Below are 27,028 nucleotides of genomic sequence, written 5' to 3' on the forward strand. Positions count from 1 at the left end.
CACAGCCCCGTTCCTCGGCTTCCCTCCTGTGCCCCTGGATACAGCACGTCCCGCACCACACCTGGCCTCTGTGCTCCTGTCCAGGTAACGACGCAGGTTCCCCTCTCTCATCACGTCGCTGCTGTAGCCCAGGGTCTACGTGTGGAATCGCGTTGGCACCACACTGAACTCCCTCTCCACAGTGGTAAGGAGGTTGTGTTGCGATCTCATGCTCCAAGCTGAGAACTCTAATTAGCAGGCATAACAATACGTAAAAACGTTGTCTAGAATCCAGCAGAAGTCGGTAAAAGCTGATATTTGACTTCTAACACAAGTTTGACATTCAATAAAGCTTAAATAGTCAAACTTGTAATAAACGTTATTTTCAGTATGATAAATGTAACAGATTAAAATAGACCTTACCATTTAGAGGTAGCTGTGGAACTATTCACAGTGAGGAACTGGGGTGTCCGGTGTTTGCTTCAAAATGTGGCTGAGAAGTGGGTAAGATACAGAGAGCAAACGAGACTGACCATGGACAGATTGTTGATAGGGATGGTGTGGGACTCAATCTAGCATTGCCTGATGTTTGAAATACCGTTTTAAGAATGATGTAAAACCACCCAGGTACTCTAGGAAAATGAAATAAATTGAAGATATAGATGGCAAATACATATTAAGATATTAATAAATATTACATGTTGTTGATGTAATCTTAGCTATAGGGTCACAGTTTGTTAAATAGTTTTATAAAATGTATAAAATGATATTGCTAAGCTTAAAATCCTAGGGGCACAGAAATCCAGATCTTGTCATAGATATGATCATTTCTTCCCTATGCATAGAACAAAAGAAAGCCAGAAAAGCCATGTCAGTACTGCTTCATGAGTACAGTTGCACCTGAGGGTTGGGTGCCAGGACCCCAGACGCATACCAGAATCTCTGGTGCTCAGGTCCCTGATCCATAACCTGCACACATCCTACCCCACACTGTGCTTTAAATTCCCTTTAGGTTACCGCTGTGCACAATGCCAAGGCTGTGAAGTAGCCACGCTGTGTTGTCATGAGAATAGGACAAGAAGGAAGTCTGTGTGCCTTCAGTACACACTCAAGTCTCCCTAGTGTTTTTGATCCGTGGTTGGTTGACTCTGTGGATGTAGAAGCTGACGATACGGAGGGCTGTGTATTAAAATCTGAATTTCATATCAGTTCCATCTGCCACAGTTTTCTCTATTTCCCAGTCATTCAAAAGGTGAAGACCATTTCTAGCCCATGGGAGCTGGATCTGCCCGCTGGCTACACTTCACCAATCCCTGCTCGGGCTTATCTGATCCCCACATAGGAACAAACACCCAGGGTGGTGACTTCCAGGTTTTTTAAAGAAAACAGCTAGAGATAAAGATTGGGAACAAGTGAAGCTTTCAAACATTGGCGATAGATTAAAACCACGAAAACGGCAATTGTGGGCGCCACAAGGTGGGTTTACCAACCCATAACCAGAGGGTTCCAATGCACTGCCCATCTTTGTCCTAAAACTTTTCAATAGTTCCCTTATTCACTTGGAAGCAGCAAGATAACTGCTAGAATCATAGAATTTTTAACCCAAAAGCAATCTCAGGATTAAGTCAACTCGAGCACGTCCTGTCCAAAAAGGAAGAAGCCGAGTTACTGCAGTCCTCTGACTCTCCAGTGGGTGGAAGTGGGAATGTGACTGTTCCCATGCCCTGTTTGTGGCGTGCATCCTGTACTTGAGCCTCCGCACCGCGTTAGGTACTTCTATCCCTTCTTGTCAGTGGGAAAGTGACGGGTGGCCACCCGGGGCTGGGGCAGCAGAAGGCAAAGCGGCCTCCGTGGCCTGGGGTGGGCGGCCACGCGCAGCCTTCTTTGAGCCCGTCCGCTGTCGCCGACGCGCGGCTCTCTGCCGGTGTTCCCACGCAGGTTGTTCTTCTGCTGCCTCACCGAAGCTTGCTGCAGCTCCATCGGGAGAGTTCTTCTACTCAGCAAAACCCTGAAGCATCTAGACCTGAGTGTGAATTTCCTGCAAAACCACGGAGTGCTGGTCTTGACCCTGCCTCTGATGTTTCCCGCCTGCAAATTACAAGAGCTGGAGTAAGTTCCCCTGGCTCCCTTGCAGGTCCGCATCCCTGCTGTGTAAGGCGTGGGTGCGAGAGCAGCCAGCAGAAGCGAGGAGACTGGAGCAACGCTCCCCGTAACAGGCAGCATAAAAGCAGGGCGAGATCTGACGGTGAGACCAAGCGGGCACAGGGTACGAAATCCCTGATGCTCCGTGTCTCAGAGAGACCCAGCTAGCAATGCCGGGGCGGGAGTGGTCACACAGGAGAGCGGACCCAGGGAGTCAGCCCTGCCCTGGCCCCCGTGTTGGTGGAGGAGGGGGAACGGGGGGCGGGGTAGACAACAATGAGGGCATCTGTGTTTGGCAATAGCTTTTTTGGAAAAAGGGGATGTTGGGAGCGTAGCTAATGGGGAGACGGCAGAGCTGAGCCCACTGGTGTGGAAGCATCTAAGGGTGCTTCAGAGAGTTCATGGGAAATGGAGTTAAAGGGTTTATTTTGGTGAAAAATCTGAAGTCCATGAATGGTCTTCTCATGAAGTGTTTTACAGATCCTCGACGCACACACACATGTACACTCACACACGTGCACACACGTACACACTCACACGTGTACACACACACACACACTGTGCTCCCTTGGTCACGAGGCGATGGCCTTGGACTAAGCTCTCGGGGGAGGCAGGTGCAGACACACATGTACACACACATGTGCACACACGTACACACTCACACGTGTACACACACACACTGTGCTCCCTTGGTCACGAGGCGATGGCCTTGGACTAAGCTCTCGGGGGAGGCAGGTGCAGACACACATGTACACACACATGTGCACACACGTACACACTCACACGTGTACACACACACACTGTGCTCCCTTGGTCACGAGGCGATGGCCTTGGACTAAGCTCTCGGGGGAGGCAGGTGCAGACACACATGTACACACACATGTGCACACACGTACACACTCACACGTGTACACACACACACTGTGCTCCCTTGGTCATGAGGCGATGGCCTTGGACTAAGCTCTCGGGGGAGGCAGGTGCAGACACACATGTACACACACATGCATACACATGTACACACTCACACGTGTACACACACACACACACTGTGCTCCCTTGGTCATGAGGCGATGGCCTTGGACTAAGCTCTCGGGGGAGGCAGGTACAGACACACATGTACACACACATGCATACACATGTACACACTCACACGTGTACACACACACACACACTGTGCTCCCTTGGTCACGAGGCGATGGCCTTGGACTAAGCTCTCGGGGGAGGCAGGTGCAGACACACATGTACACACACATGTGCACACACGTACACACTCACACGTGTACACACACACACACACTGTGCTCCCTTGGTCACGAGGCAATGGCCTTGGACTAAGCTCTCGGGGGAGGCAGGTGCAGACACACATGTACACACACATGTGCACACACGTACACACTCACACGTGTACACACACACACTGTGCTCCCTTGGTCACGAGGCGATGGCCTTGGACTAAGCTCTCGGGGGAGGCAGGTGCAGACACACATGTACACACACATGTGCACACACGTACACACTCACACGTGTACACACACACACTGTGCTCCCTTGGTCATGAGGCATGTACAGACTTGGCAGGGCCTCGCCTCCGTGCCAAACCACATTGTCAACTTCTGAGTGGATGAGAGACATCATCTCTCTGAAAAACAGTTGCTGTGGTTTTTATCCTTTGGAGATACTTCCATTGAAGTCGTATTTTGAAAATGTAGCTCCAGTGTCCTCCTTCAGCTCATAAATATGAAAAATGTAAATAACACGTGTACTTTTCATAGGCCAGCAGCACCATGGTTCATGAGCTCCTGAGCCGCAATGCCCAATGCACTGTGATAATTTAATCAGCGTTATGGCGTCCTCTTATTTGAAATGTATTTTTGACGTGTAGTTACAACTTAAATCCACGTCTCACTTTAATTTGGGAATAGGCGGGTCAGCAGGAAGGTAGAAACTCTGGGGGCCTCCTTTCTTCTATAGTCTTGGCTCTTCCGGCCTCTCCTAGGCACCTGTCTTAGGGAGTGTGGCACAACCCTTGTTTCTCTCCTTTGGTTTCCGTGGGTGCTCAGTAGGTTGAGGTACATTCCCTCAATGCTGTGGAGTAGGAGTCAACACGCATTGTCTCTGAAAGATAAATAATGTTTGCAGCTTGGTGGGCCACATGGTCTCTGTTACAACTGCTCAACGCTGCCACGCCGATGAGCAGCCGTGAACAAATCGATCATTGAATGGATGTGTCGGGTCCCATTGAAACTCGCCCTGCGGACCCAGAAGTTGTCAGGCTTCAGCTCACGGCTGCGTTTCACCTGTAGACCCCAAATGCGATGCTTCGCTTAGTCTTCAAGTCTACCCCCTCGGTCTGGGCTGGGGCCTCTCCCGAGAGCTCCCATACTCATCTCAACCTCAGCATCGTTGGGGGCACTTCCTTTCCCTCTCAACTTGAAGATGTGGGTGTGCTTTGTCACTGCAGGTGTGGTTGGCACGTTGTTACTGTTTCACGATTATTAAATAGAGAATACGCTTACGGTTTTTTAGAAACTACTTCCGGCCGGCGCTGCAGCTCAATAGGCTAATCCTCTACCTTGCGGCGCCGGCACCCTGGGTTCTAGTCCCGGTTGGGGTGCCGGATTCTGTCCCGGTTGCCCCTCTTCCAGGCCAGCTCTCTGCTCTGGCCAGGGAGTGCAGTGGAGGATGGCCCAAGTGCTTGGGCCCTGCACCCCATGGGAGACCAGGATAAGTACCTGGCTCCTGCCTTCGGATCAGCGCGGCGGCCATTGGAGGGTGAATCAATGGCAAAGGAAGACCTTTCTCTCTGTCTCTCTCTCTCTCCCTGTCCACTCTGCCTGTCAAAAAAAAAACAAAAAAAAAAACCTACTTCCAAAGTTACTCAGCAAATAATTACGAAGTGTGGACTAGGCGGCAGGCGCTCCTCTAGGTGGCTTGGATACATCAGTGAACACACAAATCCAATGTCTTAAAGGATCTTGCTTTGGCACTGTGGAAGACAGAAGAGAAATAGGACATGAGCACATTATGTATCGTTAGGCTAGGGACCAGCAAATTAGATCACCCGGGGGCCAGGTCTAGCCCTTAGCCTGTTTCTGAAAATAAAATTTCTGAAACAGTCACTCATCTATATGTTGTCTGCAGATGCTTCTGACCTACTATGGCACAGGTGACTGGCTGTGGCAGATACCATGGGGTCCATGATGCCTAAAATGTTTATCATGTGGCCCTTTATAGGAAAAGGTCATTCCCTCCATCAGACATGAAAGGTGCTATGGGAACTTGGAACATAGTAGCCATTTCTTTTTTTGTTTTTCAAAGATTTGCTTTATTATTATTTTTAAATGTCAGAGTTACACAGAGAGAAAGAGAGGCAGAGAGAAAGAGGTCTTCCATCTGCTGGTTTACTCCCCCGTTGGCCACAATGGCTGGAGCTGTGCTGATCTGAAGCCAGGAGCTTCCTCCGGGTCTCCCACGTGGGTGCAGGGGCCCAGGGACTTGGGCCATCTTCTACTGCTTTCCTAGGCCATAGTGTAGAGCTGGATGGGAAACGGAGCAGCCAGGACTCGAACCGGCACCCATATGGGATGCCGGCACTGCAGGCGGCGGCTTTGCCCACTGCACCACAGTGCCAGCCTGATAGTGGGCATTTCTAAGCAGGATCCATCAGTGTAAGCCTCATTGACAAGGGGACACTCGAGCAGCACGTTGGCGGAGAGAAAGATCTCAGTGGTGCAGTGCACTAGGGTTGGGCTTTTAGGGGAGGACACTGGCCAGGGGGCCAGGGCAGAGGGCTGGCGCATCAGCATCCCACAGTGCTGGATGAACAGCGAGAAGGGCAGGAGGATGGGCAGTGAGTGCAGCTGTGGCGGTAGAAGACGTGGGCGACACGGGCAGGGAAAACACAATGGCAGAGCGTGTGAGAACACGCACAAGTGTGAGGACTTGGGGAGGAGGAACCACGGGGTGCATTTTGGGTTATAAACAGAGTGCATTTAGCCGGCGCTGCGGCTCACTAGGCTAATCCTCCGGCTAGCGGCGCCGGCACACCGGGTTCTAGTCCCGGTCGGGGTGCCGGATTCTGTCCCGGTTGCCCCTCTTCCAGGCCAGCCCTCTGCTGTAGCCAGGGAGTGCAGTGGAGGATGGCCCAGGTGCTTGGGCCCTGCACCCCATGGGAGACCAGGAAAAGCACCTGGCTCCTGGCTCCTGCCATCGGATCAGCGCGGTGCGCCGGTCGCAGCGCACCGGCCGCAGCGGCCATTGGAGGGTGAACCAACGGCAAAGGAAGACCTTTCTCTCTGTCTCTCTCTCTCACTGTCCACTCTGCCTGTCAAAAAAAATAAATAAAAATAAAAAAAATAAAAATAAAAACAGAGTGCATTTAGCTCTGTCAGTGCTGCTGGTTGTTGACATGAACACTGGAAGGTAGAAGAGCGGATCTCAGTAGAGTTTGTCTAAAGTAATTGTTTGGAGCTCAGGTTCAGCGTCATGGAAACCTGGGTTGGAACTGTGACATCCCGCTGTCTGTGTCCTTAGATGAGAGAGGCTTAGCGTGCCCTGGTTCCAGCTTCCTTGTCTGTCAGATCTGGATAACAGAGACCGCAGGGCCAGTCAGCAAGTTAAGAGCTTCAGATAGTGCCGATATGTTTTATGCCATCTGTCGACGTCAACACTGCGTGTGTCCCATCGAGCCCCTTCTTCACGAATGTCATAGACGGGACCAGGAACCCGGCCCTCTGTGACATGAAACCTTTGAAACCGTGGCCACGACTCAAACACTTGCTCGTCTTTTGCAGGCTGTCTGGCTGCTTTTTTAACGGTGATGTCTGTCGGGATATCGCCTCCGCCATCGTTAACAATCAAAACCTGAGGAGCCTGGAGCTTGGGAGCAATTACCTGGGAGATGCGGGCGTGACGCTGCTGTGTGAGGCCTTGCGACATCCCAGCTGCAAGCTGGAGAATATCGGGTGGGTACCTGGTGGAGACGTCGCACTCTGAGTTCAGAAAACCTCAGGGAGGGGTGAGGACAGGACCAGGTTGGCTGGGAAGGGAAAGTTCAAACATGGTGACACCCTGCTGTGTGATGTGGTCTTTGTCCAGCGTCTCACAAACATCAAGTTGACACCTGTCGTCTCTGCGTGAGGACTGGGTCCTGTCTTACTGTGCGTCTCCTCGTTGCAGGCTGGAAGAGTGTATGCTAACCAGTGCCTGCTGCGAATCTCTCGCATCTGTTCTTAGGAGCAGCAAAACGCTAAAAAGACTGAATCTGCTTGGGAACAAGTTGGGTGACGAAGGAATTGTGCAGCTTGTTCAGGGCTTGGGAGAGCCAAGCTGTGTGCTTCAGACCCTTGGGTAAGTGGACACTGTTTGCCTTGCGTAGGGGCAATTCTGTGTTGGGATGGTCGCGGGTATATGAGGTGGTAATAAGCCCTATTGCCAGCTTCAAATACCTTGAAATGAGAATACTTTTCCCTCGTTGCTATGTTGAGAATGCGTGTCAGACTTGTAGAGCATAGTGTGTTGTTAATGCTGAGTACAATGTAGCAGTTGGTACTTCCTGTTACATGTGATCTAGGGAGGAAAATACTCTACACGGCAGTGTTTTCTGTGTTCCTTGCTTGGGTCCTTTATTACCAGAGAACTTACATAGCCACCTCTCAGCCCAAAACAAAGATCGCCTTCCTTTCTGTGTTAGCTACTACTGTGCAACACGTTTCTGTCAACTTGGGGTTTGACATACTTCTTACCTCGTGGTATGGGAGACAGGAGTCCCGTCGTAGCTTTGTCGGTCCCAAGAATCTCTGATGAGGCTGCCATCAACATATCATCCGCACTACTGTTGTAGGTGTGATCCAGTGTCTGTCGGGCTGTTGGGTGGAGGCTCTTGGTGCGTGGATGGCTGTTGGTGGAAGTACTTCCTGGCCATCAAGGAAGTGACATCTCATCATTTTTACCTGTTAGCAGCAAAATACAGATCCCACCTACACTCAAGGGGATTTTGCAAGGGTGTGGCTGCCACAGGAGAGGATCATTGGAAGCCATATTGTTTTATTTTTTACAGATTTACTTACTTGAAAGGCAGAGTTAGAGAGAGAAGGGGAACAATAGAGCCTTCCGATCTGCTGGTTCCTTCCCTAAATGGCTGGCCACAACAGCCGGGCTGGGCCAGACTGAAGCCAGGAGCCTGGAACTCCATCCGGGTCCCCTACATGGATGATGGGGGCCATCATCCAGACCATCTGCCACGCTTTCCCAGGCACGTTAGTAGGGAGCTGGATCCGAGTGCGGCAGCTAGCACTGAAGTCAGTGCTGACATGGGCACAGTGCTGGCACTGTGGGCGACATTTTAACCTGCTGCACCAGAACACCGGCTGCAGGAAGGCATCTTAAAAACTGCCCGCCACGAGTTTCATCCATACTTTGTCCACATACCTAGAAAGTTGGGGGGAAACCTAGGATTCGGTTCCTAGTCTATTATGTTCTTCGGTCTTTAAATATGTACGTTTTCTGATTAACATTCAACGATTGCTTAAATGTCAAGGCTATAGGTGATATCCTTAAGAATGTCCATGGTGTGTACCGACCGGATCGAAGCAGTCACCCGTTCGCTCTCCCCGTTTTCACTCTGTCCTGGAGTCATCAATGTTCGGGTTGCTGTGCCTTGGATTAGAGACCCCGGAGTCGTCAGTGTTCAGGTTGCCGTGCCTTGGATTAGAGACCCAGTACAAGTATCCTGGACTCACCCTGCTCAGGCACAGGCAGGGCGTTGCATTTCCCACTTGGCTTTTCTCAGATGGAGAACCGGGATATTTATCTCAGGACACTTACGGTTAGGTCTGACTCAGTCTGCATGAGACTTGGCTCTGAACTGTTATCCCGTATCCTCCCGAGTGACACTTTTCCATAGGCACAAATACTGAGTCACACAGATGCATAGAAAAACTCAGTTCAAACCCCACAACCTTTCCAAATCCTTTACTCCCTTTACCCAAAGATCACCTCATCTTCCAAATTGCAAAACAGCACAATAAACGCAGCCTCTGTTGGCCATGCGAGAAGTTCCATGATGGCAGGGATTTCTTCCCATTCAGTGTTACGTCCCAGCACCTACATGCTCAACAACGCGAAAGAGAAGGAATGAATGGATTTGGGGTAAGAACGGTACTTTGTGCCAGTGTGCCCTTAGGACGTTCACGACGGAACGGAGGGGCGCAGAATACGTGAGGTGACCATGAATCCCTCTCCTAGACTTGAAGAGAGGACTTCATTGTGAAGGAGCAGGTGTGCTGGGTCTCCAGCCGTGCAAGTGCATTGCAGTGGAAGGCTTTGACCCTCGGCGCTGGATTCTATAAACCACGAGTGGTGCCACGCGTGATGAGGCTGCAGTGAGCTAAGGTTGCCAAGACTGAGTGCACAGCAACACGGAGACCACGAATCCCAACTCTTCTCCCATAGACATTCCTGCCTCGTGCTCCAAACCTCATGGAGAGACTAACTCAGCGTTTCTAGTCCGCAGGCAGCATGGGATCCACCCCCCAGTGCCCAAAGGATGATACATGGGAGATTAGTCATTAAGGTAGCAAGATTGAAACAATGTAGTTCAAAAAGTTCACATAAAATGGAGTTGGAGGGGCCGGTGCTGTGGTGTAGCAGGTGAAGCTGCCGCCTACGGAGCCAGCATCCCATATGGGCTCCAGGTCTAGTCCTGGATGTTCCACTTCCAATCCAGCTCTCTGCCATGGCCCTGGGAAGCAGTAGAAGATGGCCCAAGTCCTTGGGCCCCTGCACCCACGTGGGAGACCTGGAAGAAGCTCCTGGCTTCGGATTGGCTCAGCTCAGGCTGTTGTGGCCATTTGAGGGGTGAACCAGCAGATGGAAGACCGCTCTCTTTCTCTCTCTCTTTTTGCCTTTCAAAAAAATAAATCTTTTTTTAAAATGGAGTTGAAAGGCAATTTTGGTGCCAAAAACTTTTGAAATCTGTGCATATGTGGGATCTTCAAAAAGTCCATGGGAAATGTTTAATATGAAAAAAACGATATGGGATTTAAAGATTTTTTTTGCATCAAAAGAAACTTGCCTTTTAAGTAAGTTTTTCCATGAACTTTTTGAAATGCCTCTAACATTTTGAAATAATGGGATTCTCCCTCTATTTCCTCAGGCTAGAAATGAGCAATGTGGGTGAAGAAACCCAGAAGCTACTGCAGGCCGTGAAAGAGAAAAATTGCAGCCTTGAGTTTGTGAGTCAGTCCTGGGCCAAGCGAGAAGGCAGAGGGGCCGGTGGCCGCACTGACTGTCCGAGTCCTTCGGAGCCGAGTTTTGCGAGGCAGAAGGAAGCCTGGCACTTAATCACCTCCCGAATGCCCAGGCAGTTCAGACCCTTAGAAGGGTCTGCCGCAGGCGGTGGGCAGCCCCCTCAGACGCACTGTACGTGACATGTGTGATGGAGACGTTGGCCACGGCCGGGCTGCAGGGACGTCGTGGGTACACTGTCCATCCTGCTCGTCCTGGGCCCCTGCTGACGTGAGCTGCTTGCTGGTGCAGTTCCTATGTGTTTTCACAGTTCTGAGAGGATTGTATGAATTAATAAAGGTTAAAATGCAGCGGGGAACGCCTGACACATCATTGCTTCGTCACAGGTCTTTGTGGGGTGACACATGGAACGGGAGGAGTGGGGTCATTTTGTGGTCCTGTTGGGGGAGTGTCATCGGAAGTCTCCAAGAATCCTGTGAAAGGAAATGGTTCCTTCCTTTCTTTCCACCGCTGCCTCCACGCTCCGATCGCTCTCTGCTCACAAACCCGTGAGCATGTCCCATGAGGTGAACACTGGCCCCCACAAGCTGCCGATTCTCAGACCCTCTGCCTTGTCTGCCCCATTGCAGGGGAGGGGGCACGCGCTGAGCCTCCTCCCATCCCCATGGTCCCTCCTGCTGTAGTGCCCCATTTACCACCTTCCCGTGATAATGTCACAGGGAAGTCAGGAGATCAAGTTTCCCAGTAGGAAACAGAAATTCTGTGCCAAAGAATTGAAACAGAGGCTTCTAGGACCCAGAGATGCTCTATCCACTCATGGTGCACCCCCCACCCCCACTCGGCCCCGAGCAGTGGATAGATGGTCCTAACATGAGCTGGAAAACGATGCATATCCCACCTCTGTAGTCCCACAAGTGGGTGGCTCGGTAGGTTAATGCCACGTGGCTGGTTGGTTGCTGAGTTTGCGCTCCCTACATATTCCGATATGGATCCTTTATCTGAGGCATGGTTTTCAAATGTTTTCTCCCCTTCCATCAGCTGTCCTCTTTGCTCTGCTGATTGCTCCCTGTGCCATACAGAAGCTACTTGGCTTGCTAGAATCCCATTAGGCTTTGACGTCTCGGCCAGTGTCTTCTGGTATTTCCCCCATGTTTTCCTCTGATAGTTTCAGTCCTCGAGTTCTTGTTCTTGATCCATTTGTTAGTTTTGTACCAGGTGTAAGGGATCTTGTTTCAAACATCAGCATGAGTAAATTCAATTTTCCCAGCACCATTTGTTGAAGAGACTATCCTTTCTTCAGGGAATGTTTTTAGTGTGTTTATCAAAGATCGGTTGGTTGTAGGGTGGATGTATTTCTGGGGATTCTATAATGTTCCATTGGTCTATATAGTTTTTTTTTAAGGATTCATTAATTTATTTGAAAGTCAGAGTTACACAGAAAGAGAAGGAGAGGCAGAGAGAGCGGCCTTCCATCTGCTGGTTCACTCCCCAATTGGCCGCAACGGCCAGAGCTGAGCTGATCCAAAGCCAGGAGCTTCTTCCAGGTCTCCCACACATGTGCAGGGGCCCAAGCACTTGGGCCATCTTCCACTGCTTTCCCTGGCCACAGCAGAGAGCTGGATCAGAAGTGGAGCAGCCGGGACTCGAACTGGCACCTATATAGGATGCTGACACTGGAGTCTGGGGCTTTACCTGCTATGCCACAATGCCAGACCCCTATATGTTTGTTTGTTTCTTTTTTGTTTGTTTGTCTTTGCCAGTGCCAAGCTGTTGTGGTTGTAATAGCCCTGCAGTGTGTCTTGAAATCTGGTATTGTAATTCCTCCACATTTTTTTTTTTTTTTGGCTGTTTAAAATTACTTTGGCTACTTAGAGTCTTTTTTGTGACCATAAGAATTTTAGGATTGCTTTTTCTAGATCTGTGAAAAATGTCCTTGGAATTTTGATGAGGACCTATAAATTGTTTTGGGCGGTGCAGTCATTTTGATAATAATTCTTCCAATCCATGAACATGGAAGATTTCCCCATTTTTATGTCCTGTCTTCTATTTCTTTGAGTAATGTTTTACAGTTTTTATTGTAGGGATCTTGCACACCTTTGGCTACTTTCATCAACATATTTAAGCGAATGGGATTGTTCTTAAAAGTTCCTTCTCGCTGGTGCCACGGCTCACTAGGCTAATCCTCCACCTTGCGGCACCGGCACACCGGGTTCTAGTCCCAGTCGGGGTGCCGGATTCTGTCCTGGTTGCCCCTCTTCCAGGCCAGCTCTCTGCTGTGGCCAGGGAGGGCAGTGGAGGATGGTTCAAGTGCTTGGGCCCTGCACCCCATGGGAGACCAGGAGAAGCACCTGACTCCTGGCTTCGGATCGGTGCAGTGCGCTGGCCGCGGCAGCCATTGGAGGGTGAACCAATGGCAAAGGAAGACCTTTCTCTCTGTCTCTCTCTCCCTCTGTCCACTCTGCCTGTCAATAAATAAATAAATAAGTTCCTTCCCAGAACATTGTGTAGACGACTGCTGTGGTCTGGTGTTGATTTTGCATCCTGCAACTTGGCTGCACTCCCTGAGCAGTGCTCACGGTAGAGTCTTCTGGTTCTGCTACATAAAGAATGACAGCAGTAGGATTTAGAGAGGACCTCTTCATTACCCCAGAAGCCCTTCCTCCGGGCAGAGGGGAACATTACCCCAAATCGGCAGTCCCTCTCCCCTCCCCCCATCACGCCACTGCAGAGGTGCCTCTCAAGCTGGAACCAGGGGTGGGTCGTGGACTGACCAGGCCTCATGGGTGAGCCTTGCATTTCCCGCTCTTGGAGCGCCAGGGACCCCGTGTGACCCAGCACACTCCCTCTCGCTACCTGCAACTCGCTGTCCCCTCCGTCTCCTGGCTGTTTCTGACCCTGCGGTTTTCCTAGAATGCAGCCATGCGCACTGGCTTGTGTTGCCTGTGGCTGCTGACGTTACAACAGCAGAGCTGAGTTGTCTCTGCCAGGACTGTAGCTCACGAAGTCTGAGATATTCCCCACCAGGCCATTTGCAGAGAAATACTGTGAATAATACGACAAACCACAGAGAGAAAAGGCGACAGAAAAAAAGGATGCAGAATGCTATGGTTAGGGGCTGGTGCCGCGGCTCACCAGGCTAATCCTCCGCCTTGCAGCGCCGGCACACCGGGTTCTAATCCCGGTCGGGGCACCGGATTCTGTCCTGGTTGCTCCTCTTCCAGGCCAGCTCTCTGCTGTGGCCAGGGAAGTGCAGTGGAGGATGGCCCAAGTGCTTGGGCCCTGCACCCCATGGGAGACCAGGAGAAGCACCTGGCTCCTGCCATCGAATCAGCGCGGTGTGCCAGCCGCAGCGCGGCGGCCATTGGAGGGTGAACCAACAGCAAAGGAAGACCTTTCTCTCTGTCTCTGTCTCTCTCTCTCACTATCCACTCTGCCTGTCAAAAAAAAAAAATATGCTATGGTTAGGCAGCTGGCTTCGGAGGATGTGGGACTTTTTATTCTGGTCTTCGGATGCGATGGTACTTCAGAGTGTCAGTTCTTGTGCCAGTCCTGTCAGGTGCAACCATGTATTACTAAGCTGATAAAAACTTAAATTGTAGGTCATTTCCAGCTGTTGAAAAGAGTGAACTGATTTACCCTGTTATAGAATAATCCATATTAAGCATCAACTAAACTCATGACATTATTCATCAAAGTCTGGAGACAAAACACCCTTTGATGGGCCGGCGCTGTGGTGTAGCAGGTAAAGCGTTACCTATGATGCCGGCATCCCATATGGGTGCCGGTTCAAGTCCCTGCTGCTCCACTTCCAGTGCACCCCGCCCCCCGCTAATGTACCTGGGAAAGCAGCAGAAGATAGCCCAAGTCCCTGGGAAGCTCCTAGCTCTTGCCTGCCTCAGTCCTGGCTGTTGTGACTATCTGGGGATGGAACCATCAAATGGTATTATTATTTACTGTCACTGTCACTGTTACGGAGTGATGTCCCTCGCTTTGTAACTCTGCCTTAAAAAATACCCTTTGAAAATTGGGCCGGCGCTGCGGCTTACTAGGCTAATCCTCCGCCTTGTGGCGCTGGCACACCGGGTTCTAGTTCCGGTCGGGGCGCCGGATTCTGTCCCAGTTGCCCCTCTTCCAGGACAGCTCTCTGCTGTGGCCTGGGAGTGCAGTGGAGGATGGCCCTGCACCCCATGGGAGACCAGGAGGAAGCACCTGGCTCCTGCCTTTGGATCAGCGTGGTGCGCAGGCCGCAGCGGCCATTGGGGGGTGAACCAACGGAAAAGGATAGACCTTTCTCTCTGTCTCTTTCTCTCTCTCTCTCTCTCACTGTCCACTCTGCCTGTCAAAAAAAAAAAAAAAGAAAAAGAAAATTGGTAGCTCTCTGAATACACAAGCGACCCTCACGTGTCCTCGAATATTTGATTCAGCCACAGAAAATCCCCAAGGAGACTGAAGGCAGATAGGAAAGGGTCTCGTGTGTGGTGCGGCCTGGGGAGGGCCACAGACCGCTGAAGAAGAGCTCCGTGGGACCTGCTTAAAAGCACCGCAAGTTCTGGGGCAGCGTCGAGAACTGGGCTCTGCAACGAGAGGCTCCAAGCGCCTCACGTCCTGTGTCCTAGACTGCGCCCTTGTGTTCTCACACAGATGGATGCTGCTGGCTTTTGTGCAGATCCAATCTCGTTTCAGACCCCCGGCTCCAGCCTGCATGTGGTAACGCGTCCTGGACGCCATGGGCTGCTCGCGGGAGTCTCCTGACAAGCTCTCCTCTGTCACAGAGCAGGCCAGTGTGGCCTTGACCCCTCAAAACTTCAGAGATTTAGTCAATTAGGAGAGTTACAGGGGCTGGCGCTGTGGCGCAGCAGGTTAACACCCTGGCCTGAAGCGCCAGCATCCCATATGGGCGCTGGTTCGAGACCCAGCTGCTCCACTTCTGATCCAGCTCTCTGCAGTGGCCTGGGCAGGCAGTGGAAGATGGCCCAAGTCCTTGGACCTCTGCACCAGCATGGGAGACCCGGAAGAGTCTGCACAGCTCCTGCCATTGCGCCAATTGGGAAGTGAATCAGCAGATGGAAGACCTCTCTCTGTGTAACTCTGACTTTCAAATAAATAAATAAATCTTTTAAAAAAATCACACTCACTAGTCCACAGTCACTTCTTCAATGGGCTTTGTCTCCTCAATCAGGTATTCTCTGTAGATTGTTGATAAAGAAACCCTGAACTGTTCCCTGTCAGCCAGGGGTAGTCCTGCTTATTCATAACAGTCAGAAAATAAAAGAAGCGTCTTGTTACAGTCTTACTCTTCCCCACCGAGCACAGTATGTGATGCATCTCCGCACAGAATTGTTACCGCAGGTGCATCGTGGTGTTGGAGCGGCCACAGGTGACCAGGTGTGAGGTGCAGGATGTGGAATTAGGAGCTGGTAGGTATCTGGGGAGAGGCACAAGGGGCTCAGAACGTATTTAAGTGATTAAAGCCAGCATCTTGATCTCCCACCGGTGTTGCTGGGCCCGCCCATCACTTCATGCCTGTGCCGGTTAACTCCAGTAGCCAGTTGGGCCGGGTTTAGAAAGGCCCAGAGGGTGGGCAGACAGTGTGTGAGTGTTCCCTGAGGGCGTGTCTGGGTGAGCAGTGTGGGGAAGGGGAGCTGCTGAGTCGGCACTTCTTCTGCGGCCGTGAACACGGTAGCCGCGCTTCCTGGGAGCAGAAGCTGCGGTGCTGGTACAGTGGCCCTGGCCCCCGGGTCCTGGCCTGGGCCAACAGTTACACCGCTGGCCTGTCCAGTTCTGAGGCCTGCGACGGGGACTGAGCCACTGGTATACTACGAAGTATCGGCCTCTGTACCGATACTTCACCCACTCTCTCTAAGTCAGTTACCATGCACTCCTTTTAGAAACATTGCAGTGTGGTAAAGTAACCGTTATCTAATCACTGTAGCCCTCCCTAAGCGCCCAGTTCACGTCATTAAATGCATCTGTGGTGCGTAACCATCACCACCATCCCCACACAAGCCTGTGTGTGGTCTTCCCACAATGTCCTGGTGTGTAACTCCAAGAATCCCTGGGCTCTCTGGACTGACAGTGTGTGTCTCTGCTAGTGAGCTGACGGGAGGCTGGCAGCCCTAGGGCCCTCGCTCAGCAGGGGGACGGCCACCCAGAGACCCGGTCAGGAGTAGAGGGTTGAGACTTCTCAGCCCCACGCCCGACCCCCTGGGAAGGCAGACGCTGCGAGTTAAGCTGACCACCAGTGTCCAGGGGTGGAAACAGCCCTGCCTGTGTGATGAAGCCCCCGCCGGCTCAGGGAGCTTCCAGACGGCCAGACCCACGGTGGCTCCTGGAGGGTGGCACAGCCAGAGAGCTCGTGGCAGCCCCGCAAGCCCCTCCAAGCCTCACCCTCCACCTCTGTCTGCTTTGCCACGTCCTCCACAGTGGACGGGCCGCTGTGTCCCCGTGAGCTCTGTGAGCCGCCCTCACAAACTGATCAAACCTGAGGGAGGGGTTGTGGAGGCCCTGACTCGTACCCGCTACATCAGGCACAGAGTAGAACCGCCTGTCTGTCCGTCTCGAGGCCCGAGTCCCCACCCTGTGGGGCCAGACAGCATCTCCCAGGACAAGACTGGATTGGGGGCACTGGCTTGCTGCTGGAGAGAACACCTACACGTTTTCAAGTCACAGAGGAACGTTTGCTTTTCTTGCAGCCACGCCATCAGCATCCCAGGGCCCAACTTTTGGACGGTTTGTCGTGGACTTTAGATCCACAACCGTTAGAACTAATGCCCAATAAATACACAACATCCATGAATAGACCGAAGAACTTCGAAAAGAAAATGGAAATAAAAGATAACTTCATTTTGATTCCAAGTATTCAGCTGCCACAAGCAGCCCCTCTGTGGTTTTTGGTAACAAAGCCAAAGTGCTTTGATTTGCCTCCCTGAACATTCTGGAGCTGTGTCCATGTTAACGTCTGGGTTACCAGTCCTCCCAGTAAGGAGAAGGGAAGAGAAAATTCGCTGACTTTGCGTGTAGGCTGCTCCGAGCATTTCCCCAGCTGGAATTCGGGGGAGGACCCGCCTGCTTTCTGTGGGGAAGACCCTCCTTGCCCGCTCCCCACCGCAGATCAGCACCTGAACCGTCTCCTGGTTTCCACTTAGCAGGGGCCACGTCCTCCGAGCCCATTCCCCGCAGGTGTGTCCCACAGGAAATGGGGAAGGAACAGCCCAGCGCTGCTTCCGGTGGGGCGGGGGCGGAGCGGAGGGTGGGGCGGAGCGGAGCGGTGGGCGGGGCGGTGGGCCGGGCGGGGCGGGGTGGGGCGGGTGGGAGGGCAGTGGGCCCTGCCCCTCGCCTCGGACCCCATCGCCGTGGTTTCATCTGAGAACAGCTCTCAGCTGGGGGTCCCGGGCCTGGGTGCTGGAAACCAGCTGCCCTGCTGCCAGGTGGGCCTGGCCCTGCGCCCCCTCCCGCCTGAGCCGCTGGGCACGGAGGGGACCGTCCACTCTTCAGGTACGTGGCTTCTCAGTGGGCTGGGCGGAGGGGCGGCTGCGGGCTCCTTGCCCCAGAGCGGCCCTATTCCACATCGCGGGGAGTGGGCTCTGCGGAGCGGAACCGCGGCGGTGCCCACAGAGACAGCTCTGCAGCGTGGAGCCCCCGTGCCCACAGACAGCTCTGCAGCGTGGAGCCCCCGTGTCCCAGCGGCTGCCTTCCCTGGGGTGGGACACTGACAACGAACTGCAAGTGCTTGGTCCCTACCTTCAGCGACTTGGGTGCTAGTCCAGAGAGTCTCTGATTATTTTTTATTTTTATTATTTTTTTTTTTTGACAGGCAGAGTGGACAGTGAGAGAGAGAGAGAGAGAAAGGTCTTCCTTTGCCATTGGTTCACCCTCCAATGGCCGCCACGGCCGGCGCGCTGCGGCCGGCGCACCGCGCTGATCCGATGGCAGGAGCCAGGTGCTTCTCCTGGTCTCCCATGGGGTGCAGGGCCCAAGCACTTAGGCCATCCTCCACTGCACTCCCGGGCCACAGCAGAGAGCTGGCCTGGAAGAGGGGCAACCGGGACAGAATCCGGCGCCCAGACCGGGACTAGAACCCGGTGTGCCGGCGCCGCAAGGCGGAGGATTAGCCTAGTGAGCCGCGGCGCCGGCCGAGAGTCCCTGATTATTACGGTGCCTTTATTTGAGGTCATTGGAGGGCCCATGCTCCTGGGGACCCTGAGACCCTTGGAGCAGAGTGGCCTGGCCTATTGCCGCCTCAAACTCCTCAGCTCTGCATTGACCTCGCAGTCGGAAGGACACAGCTGACCCGCAGGTCCCGAGGAGTCTGAGGCCATACCCCGATAGGGCTCTCCCTGCAGCTTGTCTCAAACCCCTTGACGTCTGGACCCTGTCCATTGGTGTGTTCTACACGTGGAATGGCCAGCAAATGGAGCTCACTGGCTCGCTGCACACTGAGGAGTAAAGGCGTTCAGGAAAGCACCGTTTTCAAATCCCCGTCACTTGGCCCAGTCCTTGGCCCACCCCAGGCAGCAACCGTGGCCGAACAATTTGGAAGCAGGTGTGTGACCAGGTGTCCATCGTTTTTTATTTTTAAGCATTTGATCCCTAGTGACTGTGCATGTTTAACTGGTACAGTCTGCAGTTTGAAAGCACTGAGTGTCCTCCCTCAAGGGGTCCATGGTTGAAGTGTACACATACCCACAGCGTCTCTACCATTCTCTGAAGGACAGCAGCTCGGGGAGACGGCTCATGGTCTCTCAGAACAGCATCAGGCACCATGGGCAGCCGGGGTTGCTGGTTTTGAATACCAAGGCCCTGGAGCCCCAGCCAAGAGCCACACAGCAGGTGCACCCACCGTTGGCAAAGTTCTTTTTTGTTGTTGTTGTCAGAGAAGATACATTGTATGAAGTCTCTCTCTCTCTTTTTTTTTTTTTTTAACAGGCAGAGTGGGCAGTGAGAGAGAGAGACAGAGAAAGGTCTTCCTTTGCCGTTGGTTCACCCTCCAATGGCCGCCGCGACCGGCGCGCTGTGGCTGGTGCACCGCGCTGATCCGAAGCCAGGAGCCACGTGCTTCCTCCTGGTCTCCCATGGGGTGCAGGGCCCAAGCACTTGGGCCATCCTCCACTGCACTCCCTGGCCACAGCAGAGAGCTGGCCTGGAAGAGGGGCAATCGGGACAGAATCCGGCGCCCTGACCGGGACTAGAACCTGGTGTGCCGGCACTGCAAGGTGGAGGATTAGCCTATTGAGTTGCGGCGCCGGCCAGCAAAGTTCTAATGTAAGGACCCCGTCCTCCCTGCCCCTCCCCCTGGAGAAGGCGGGGTCACTGCCCATGTAATGAGCTTTGTAAAAGGCTGGGAGGTTGGCCGGCTCTGTGGCTCAATAGGCTAATCCTCTGCCTGCGGCGCCAGCACACCAGATTCCATTCCGGTTGCCCCTCTTCCAGGCCAGCTCTCTGCTGTGGCCCAGGAAGGCAGTGGAGGATGGCCTAAGTGCTTGGGCCCTGCACCTGCATGGGAGACCAGGAGGAAGCACCTGGCTTCTGGCTTCTGGCTTTGGATCAGTGCGGTGCGCCGGCCGCAGCAGCCATTGTGGGGTGAACCAACAGAAAAGGATAGACCTTTCTCTCTGTCTCTGTCTCTCTCTCTCACTGTCCACTCTGCCTGTCAAAAAAAAAAAAAAAAAAAAAAAAAGGCTGGGAGGTCCCTGGACGTCTGTCCCTCACCTGTCTCTGTGTCTAAGCAGGCAGAGTCGCCTTGTGACTGTGACTAGCGGCTGTGAACCAGCCGCTAGCTGAACGGAGGCTAACTCCCATGGGAAGGAATCTTGGTGGACCTGGGCTACTGATGGAGTCCTAAGTAGGAATTCAGAGAATGTTTTTGTGGGGAGGCAGAAAGAAATGAAGTGCCATGCCGTGGAGTCTGGGTCACTGCGACGGCCAGGGCGTGTGTGGCATCCCGCTGTCCTTCCCGCTCCCTCCTCGGTGTCGGGGAGTGTTGCACCCAGGAAGGAACGGGCATCAGCCAAGGGCGAGCCTGCCAGAGGCTCACACGCAGCTGGTGCTCTGTGTCCCGGCTGCTCCCTGTGCACGGCTCACCACCAACACCACCAGGCAGCTGTGGGAACCAGCAAAGAGTGAGTGGTGTCGGGGGGTTGCAGAGCATCAGTTTTCCCACAAGGGGAGGTCACCTGTTGTCACACTGGATCCTGGATGGGGAATCTGTGAAAGGGAGGCTCTTCTGTGCCAGCCGTGGGCTTGGAACCGCCCTCTGCATGGAACCCGGTGCTGGCTTCCTGCATAAGGGCATTGGAATTCTTTTTTTTTTTTTTTTTTTATTTTTATTTTTGACAGGCAGAGTGGACAGTGAGAGAGAGAGACAGAGAGAAAGGTCTTCCTTTGCCATTGGTTCACCCTCCAATGGCCGCCACAGCTGGCGCGTGGCAGCCGGCGCACCGCACTGATCCGATGGCAGGAGACAGGAGCCAGGTGCTTTTCCTGGTCTCCCATGGGGTGCAGGGCCCAAGCACCTGGGCCATCCTCCACTGCACTCCCGGGCCACAGCAGAGGGCTGGCCTGGAAGAGGGGCAACCGGGACAGAATCCGGCACCCCAACCGGGACTAGAACCCGGTGTGCCGGCGCCGCTAGGCGGAGGATTAGCCTAGTGAGCCACGGCGCCGGCCTGGAATTCTTTTTAAGATTCAGTTGTGGCTGGCGCCGCGGCTCACTAGGCTAATCCTCCGCCTTGCAGCGCCGGCACACCGGGTTCTAGTTCCGGTCGGGGTGCCGGATCCTGTCCCGGTTGCCCCTCCTCCAGGCCAGCTCTGCTGTGGCCAGGGAGTGCAGTGGAGGATGGCCCAAGTGCTTGGGAGAGCCCATGGGAGACCAGGAGAAGCACCTGGCTCCTGACATTGGATCAGCACTGTGCGCCGGCCGTGGCAGCCATTGCGGGGTGAACCAACAGAAAAGAATAGACCTTTCTCTCTGTCTCTCTCTCTCACTGTCCACTCTGCCTGTCAAAAAAAAATTTTTAAAAATACCATATGGACTGTGGGTCGTTGTTGAGTTTCCTGAGCTCCTTATGTCTTCTGGGCATTGATCCTTTATCATCTGCATAGTTTACAAGTATTTTCTCCTATTCTGTCTGCTATCGCTTCACCTGTTAATGTTTCCTTTGCGAACAGGAGCTTGACATAACCCCTTTTGCTGTTGCTGCCTCTGCTTTGGAATGCCCAAAAAGACGACCCAGTTCAAAGCCTCGCAGCATTTCCCCCGTTTTCCTCTAGTAGTTGGATAGTTCCAGGTTTTCAGTTTCGACTTTTTTATCCACTGTGGGTTGATTTTTGTACAGGGTGTAAGGCAGGGGTCTTGTTTCAAATTTCTGCACACAGAAATCCAATTTTCCAAACACCGTTTGTTGAAGAGATTGTTGTTTCTCCAGGAAATCTTTTTGGAATGTTTGCCAAAGATGGGTGGATTTGTTTCTAGGGATTCTCTTCCGATCCATTGTTCTACATGTTTGTTTTTGCCAGCACCAGCTGTTTTGTTTATAACTGTCCTGTAGTACATCTTGAAATTTGGTATTATCTCCAGCTTTTTGTTTAAAATTGCTTGGCTTTGGCTGTTCAAGGTCCATTGTGCCACCGTCTATAGTGCCTGCATTTCATATGGGTGTGGGTCCTAGTCCTGGCTGGTCCGCTTCCAATCCAGTTCTCTGCTGTGGCCTGGGAAAGCAGTGAAAGATGGCCCAAGTCCTCGGGCCCCCTGCACCCGCATGGGAGACCTGGATGAGGCTCCTGGCTTTGGATCAGCCCAGCTCCAGCCTTTGCAGCCATTTGGGGAGTGAATCAGCAGATGGAAGACCTCTCTCTCTTTCTCTCCCTCTCTGACAGTAACTCTACCTCTCAGATAATAAATAAAATTTTTTTAAAAAAATTGATCTGAAAGTTCCATTTGAACAGAAATATCAACTTCAGTCTCCAGGAAATAATACGTTGAATGAAATAAGCCAGATGACCTGGGAAGGGTGGGAGATCTGAGGATGAGAAGATGCAGAGAGCTGAAGGTGCTGGGCCCTGGCGTTGCCCAGAAGGGTCGGATACATACAGGAAAGGAATGGAAGGACCACGTGCCTGGTGTGAGGAGTGGTTTATGTTACAATCCTGCGCCTATACCCGATTAACATAAAGGGATTTTGCGTTAATCCAATGATACTTAGAATGCTTTAGATTTAATTTTTCCTTTTCAATATAATCATGTTCCTGTTTCCTAGACTGACTTCTATTTTCTGCTATAGTGTTGTACCATACATGCACCAAGCATAAGAGTTCCTAACTTCGTTAGGAGCACACAACAGTGTCAGAGGGACAGCACTACGGCGTAGCAGCTAAAGCCACTGCCTGTGACGCCAGCTGCCCACAGTGGCACAGGTTCAAGTCCCAGCTGTTCTACTTCCAATCCAGCTCCATGGTCATGGCCCAGGAAGGCAGCAGAGGATGGCCCAAGTGCTTGGCCCCCTGCACCCATGTGGGAGACCTGGAAGAAGCTTCTGGCTCCTCGCTTCAGCCTGGCCGTTTTGGCCATTTGGGGAGTGAACCTGCAGACGGAAGATCCCTCTCCCTCCCTCCCTGTAACTCTCCCTTTCAAATAAATAAAATAGATCTTTTTAAATGATCATAAAACCCCAGCATTGGGTCTACATTTCAATAATAATTTCCTAGCGAAGGCTTGGTAGACAACGTTTATTTATCTTGGCCAGGATAAGTCAGTGAATTAGAAGTCTGGACTCGTCACGGGATGACACGCAGGAAGGCTTTGTCACCGCGGGCGATGTCTGCTGGAGCAAAGAATGGGCGCAGAGGCTCTTGGACAGAGATTTTGCTGAACGTGAAGAGATGGGCTCCGTCGGCCACGTTACAGAAGGAAACCGTCCCAGTATCCAGGTCCACAAAAACCCCCACTCGGGTTAACCTGGGCTCCAGAAACAGGTGAGTCAAAGGCACGGTGCTGGCACAGAACACATCGTCGTCTCTCACACTCAGGGTCCAGAAGCCGTGTTCTGAAGACAGCTCTACGGGCCCCTTGCGGTTAGCCGACTCTCTGCAGACCCCCACGTCCCATTCTCTGCTGCTGCCCACGTCCACCTCCCAGTAATGGCGTCCAGAAGTGAACCCCGGGGAGCCCAGGACGCACAATGCGTAGTCGAATCTCTCGGGACGCTCCCTCCGAGTCAGTGGGGAGAACCCACAGTGGACGGTCTTCCGGTTCTTAGAGACGACCAGGCAGTTGTGGGCTGTGTCCTCGTCCAAGGTCACATCCACTGCGGAGAGGAAAACCGGAAGTTCAGCCAACGCGTTCTACACTCTTCACAACGCACCCCTCCCCCTCGGCTTCTCTGCCCTGAGCATCTCCCCAGGGAAGCCTCCCGGGCCCTCGCTGCATCCCATCTCATACAGAGAATGAGGAGCTGTGGCTGCTGCAAGTCTGATTCCCACAGGCTGCTTCTTGCTTTAAATTATTGGATCACTTAAAGATTTTTCTCTTGAAGCACAAAACAGGAAGACTGTTTACTTTCAAGATTATGACACATCACAATTCTGAGAAGATACAGGCATCCGCTCAATGGAATGATGAAGCGTTCCTGGGTGCAGATCAGTGGTGGACGTCCCAGTTTGCTTCCACTTTGTCCCCTTTCCCTTGCGTCCTGTTGCCTAGGGAGTCACAGGGCAGGGTTTGCTCTCCTGTGCTATAAAAAGATGGAGAGAGACTGCAGAAGTCCAGGGGTGAGGTGAGCTCTGGGAAACTCAGAGGGAAGGACGCCCCGGCCCGGGTGCAGGTGCGTTGGGCGTCAGGGCAGCCGCTGCTCCAGAGCCGGCACGAGGCAGTGCTGAGGGGCAGGTGACCTGCAGGAGAGCGGCTGTGGCGTGTGGCGCCATCTCCAACCAGCCCAGCTGTCAGGGCGGGGGCGTGGGGTGCTCTGTGGCACGTGCCCGTGCCTGGAGCCCGTGGGCACCTCTACAAGGAATCTCGGGGCCAGTGCCTTCCTCGGCTCCCTGGTGACTCGGCTCAGAGGCCACACTCAGTCTTCCTACAGAGCTGACAAGCCAGAAGGCATCTGGACAGAGTCGCCATTCCAACCCAGGTGCTATGGAACAGACGCGTCTCTCCCCACTGACACTGCAGAGTGAATGCCCAGCAGAGCACGCCTGGCCCCGATTCCATGACCAGGTCGGGGAGCAGTGAGCCAGGACACTCCGGGGGCCTGGTTCAGGAACCCGGCCGTCTGGTCTGGGTCCTGACCACGCTGCAGCTGTGCAGCTCAGCTCGCGGGTAACTCGGTGCGATACGGACTCAGGCACTGCGTCTCCTGTTCTGGCTCCGAGAGGCACGTGCACACCTCGGGGCTAAGGCCTGGAACCTGGACCGGGCCACAGGAGCTGACCACAGACAGCCCCGGGTAGCTGCCCCAGCCTTGCCCCGCTCACTATGGTCAGCGTGTCTGGGGCTTCCCACACGGCGGGTTCCCGGGTCGCGACAGCTGCAGGCTGTCACTGCTGTGTGTGGCTCACGAACCAGCAGCACTGGTGACTGAAGGTCAGAAATCCAGTTTCTCAGGAAAGCCGGGGGCCACAGCACCGGGGTCTGCATGTATAGACCCTCAAGGTTGTGCATCTGTGTCATTTCAAAATGGAATGTAAACACAAAGGGGAATCATGGAAAAGTGATTTAACATTTTACGTAAGAATATTCTTAGATCTAAAATCTCATTTTCATATAGTCAGTAGTCATTTTTTGAGCTAAGTGCCATTGGCTCTGACATTTGGTATAAGAGTCTAGTACATGGCTTAAATGCTCTACTTTTTCCTGAGCTAGAAATATTTTAAATTTCATTTTCTTTTCTTAAAGTTATACAAATTTCATGTATTTTGTGTACACGGATTTAGGAAAATAGTGCGGCTTCTCACCCTATCCTTCTTTCTCCTCACTCTGCTACTCCCACTCTGAATTTTTACAAAGATCCATTTCCAGCCTCCTTTATAGTCATAAGACTAGCCCTACACAAAGTAGAGTTCAACAAATAGGATTTCAGAAGAACAGGACACAAAACACTGTTCCTCAACAGGAGAGACGACCTTTCTCGGTGGTTGTTTCCATTCTCAGTTGAGAACAGTTGCTTCTGTAGGAGGGCTAAGAAGTTCAGGCACAGAATCTCCCTTGACCACAGGGGTCGCGCACTGCCTTTGCGGAGCCCTGCGTGGCTCCGATGGCAGACTTACCTTGGAACTTGAGCATCCTGGGGTTCATGGACAGCACGGCGCTCAGATGGGGCTCCAGCTCCTTGACGGCGTCCACCAGGTCCCTCAGCTGGAACGCAGACTTGATGTCCTGCTTCCGAGAGACCACAGAGCAGCCGGGGCACAGGAGACCCTCCCCGTCGGGCTCCCTCTGCAGGGAGTCGGTGCAGCGCAGGCAGCAGGTGTAACCACACTTCAGATACACGGGTTTTTGGAGGTGACCGGAGCAGATAGAACATCTACATTTCTCTTTAAAGTGTTCAGCCATGGCCACTGCCTAGGGAAGACAGGTGTGTTAGCGTCCAAGTTGAGTGACTAATAGAGATGGCGTGGGCCTAATGCTCGCAATCACTCGTACCAGGTATTGAAGACACCACCTAAGCACAGATCAACAGCTCACAGCCCCAGACTCCCGATTTTTTTTTAAAAGACGTCTGTGTGCATATGGCTTTGAGATACAGCGGTACAAGGCCATGGGACTGGGCTGTCCAATATGGCTCTAGTACAGAGGATCTGAAATGTGGCTTCCGAGTGGAGATGTGATCTGAGTGTAGAGTGCGCTCAATTTGAAGATTTAAGGCGAAAAATAACCGTCTCCCTTACAGCATTTAAAAATGGATTACTGCTGAAATGACTGTTCTTTAAACTGACTCGTTTCACTTTAGGTGGCTGCTACAGACACTGATAATTACACACGTGGGTCACCCCGTGTTCCTGTTGCCCAGCACTGGTCTAGATTCAGGGACCCTGAATCACCCCAGCTGTTGAACTTGGACGTGGGGAAGAGCCCAGGCATGATGGGACGCTGAGACAAAGGCAACAGAAGCAAGTGGGGCCGCGTGAAACTGCAAAGCGTGTGCAGGGCAGGCACTGGGTGCCCACCTCCCACGGAGGAGTCCCTAGATGGGAGCCCTGGCTCCTCCCCTTCCGATCCAGCTTCCAAAGGCAGTACCGGGGGGACAGCAGATGGTGGCTCAAGGACTTAGATCCTCGGCACTCGCATAGGAGACCCAGGGGTAATGCAGGCACCTGGCTTCACAGTGGCCCAGCCCTGGCTACCGCAGGGATTTGCAGAATGAGCCAGTGGATGGAAGCGCTCTCTCCTCCCCTCCTTCCCTCCCTTGCTCCTTCTCCCTCTACCTTTCAGGAGAATGAGAATAAATAAAACTACAAAGAAACTGCACAGCCGAAGAACCAACAACGAAAAGGCAACCTTTGGAATGGGAGAAAGTAATTGTAAAGAATTTGTCTAATAAGATGTTGATATCCAAACACCATAATAAAAGGGACTCATAAAACTCAATAGGGGCCGGCGCCGCGGCTCACTAGGCTAATCCTCCGCCTTGGGACGCCGGCACACCAGGTTCTAGTCCCAGTCGGGGTG

General features: G+C 52.8%; 2 protein-coding genes across 2 annotated transcripts in view; one reads left to right on the forward strand and one right to left on the reverse strand.

The window, feature by feature from the left end:
* Positions 1-18,814, forward strand: part of NLRP11 (NLR family pyrin domain containing 11) — a 31,130-nt gene extending 12,316 nt beyond the window's left edge. Inside the window, exons 6-10 of the mRNA XM_070063472.1 lie at positions 1,918-2,088; positions 6,915-7,085; positions 7,300-7,470; positions 10,277-10,542; positions 18,711-18,814. Of these exons, the coding sequence (XP_069919573.1) occupies positions 1,918-2,088; positions 6,915-7,085; positions 7,300-7,470; positions 10,277-10,542; positions 18,711-18,814 (883 nt within the window). The remainder of the gene's footprint in view (positions 1-1,917; positions 2,089-6,914; positions 7,086-7,299; positions 7,471-10,276; positions 10,543-18,710) is intronic.
* Positions 18,815-23,113: 4,299 nt separating this feature from the next.
* On the reverse strand, positions 23,114-25,916 carry RFPL4AL1 (ret finger protein like 4A like 1). The gene is made up of 2 exons (XM_070063204.1): positions 25,627-25,916; positions 23,114-23,669 (listed from the first exon to the last, which is right to left on the reverse strand). The coding sequence occupies exons 1-2, from the start codon at positions 25,910-25,912 to the stop codon at positions 23,140-23,142; spliced, it is 816 nt and encodes a 271-aa protein (XP_069919305.1). The 5' UTR covers positions 25,913-25,916; the 3' UTR covers positions 23,114-23,139.
* Between the last annotated feature and the right edge of the window lie 1,112 nt (positions 25,917-27,028).

The sequence above is a fragment of the Oryctolagus cuniculus genome, chromosome 18, assembly GCF_964237555.1.
Source record: "Oryctolagus cuniculus chromosome 18, mOryCun1.1, whole genome shotgun sequence".
Classification (NCBI taxonomy): domain Eukaryota; kingdom Metazoa; phylum Chordata; class Mammalia; order Lagomorpha; family Leporidae; genus Oryctolagus; species Oryctolagus cuniculus.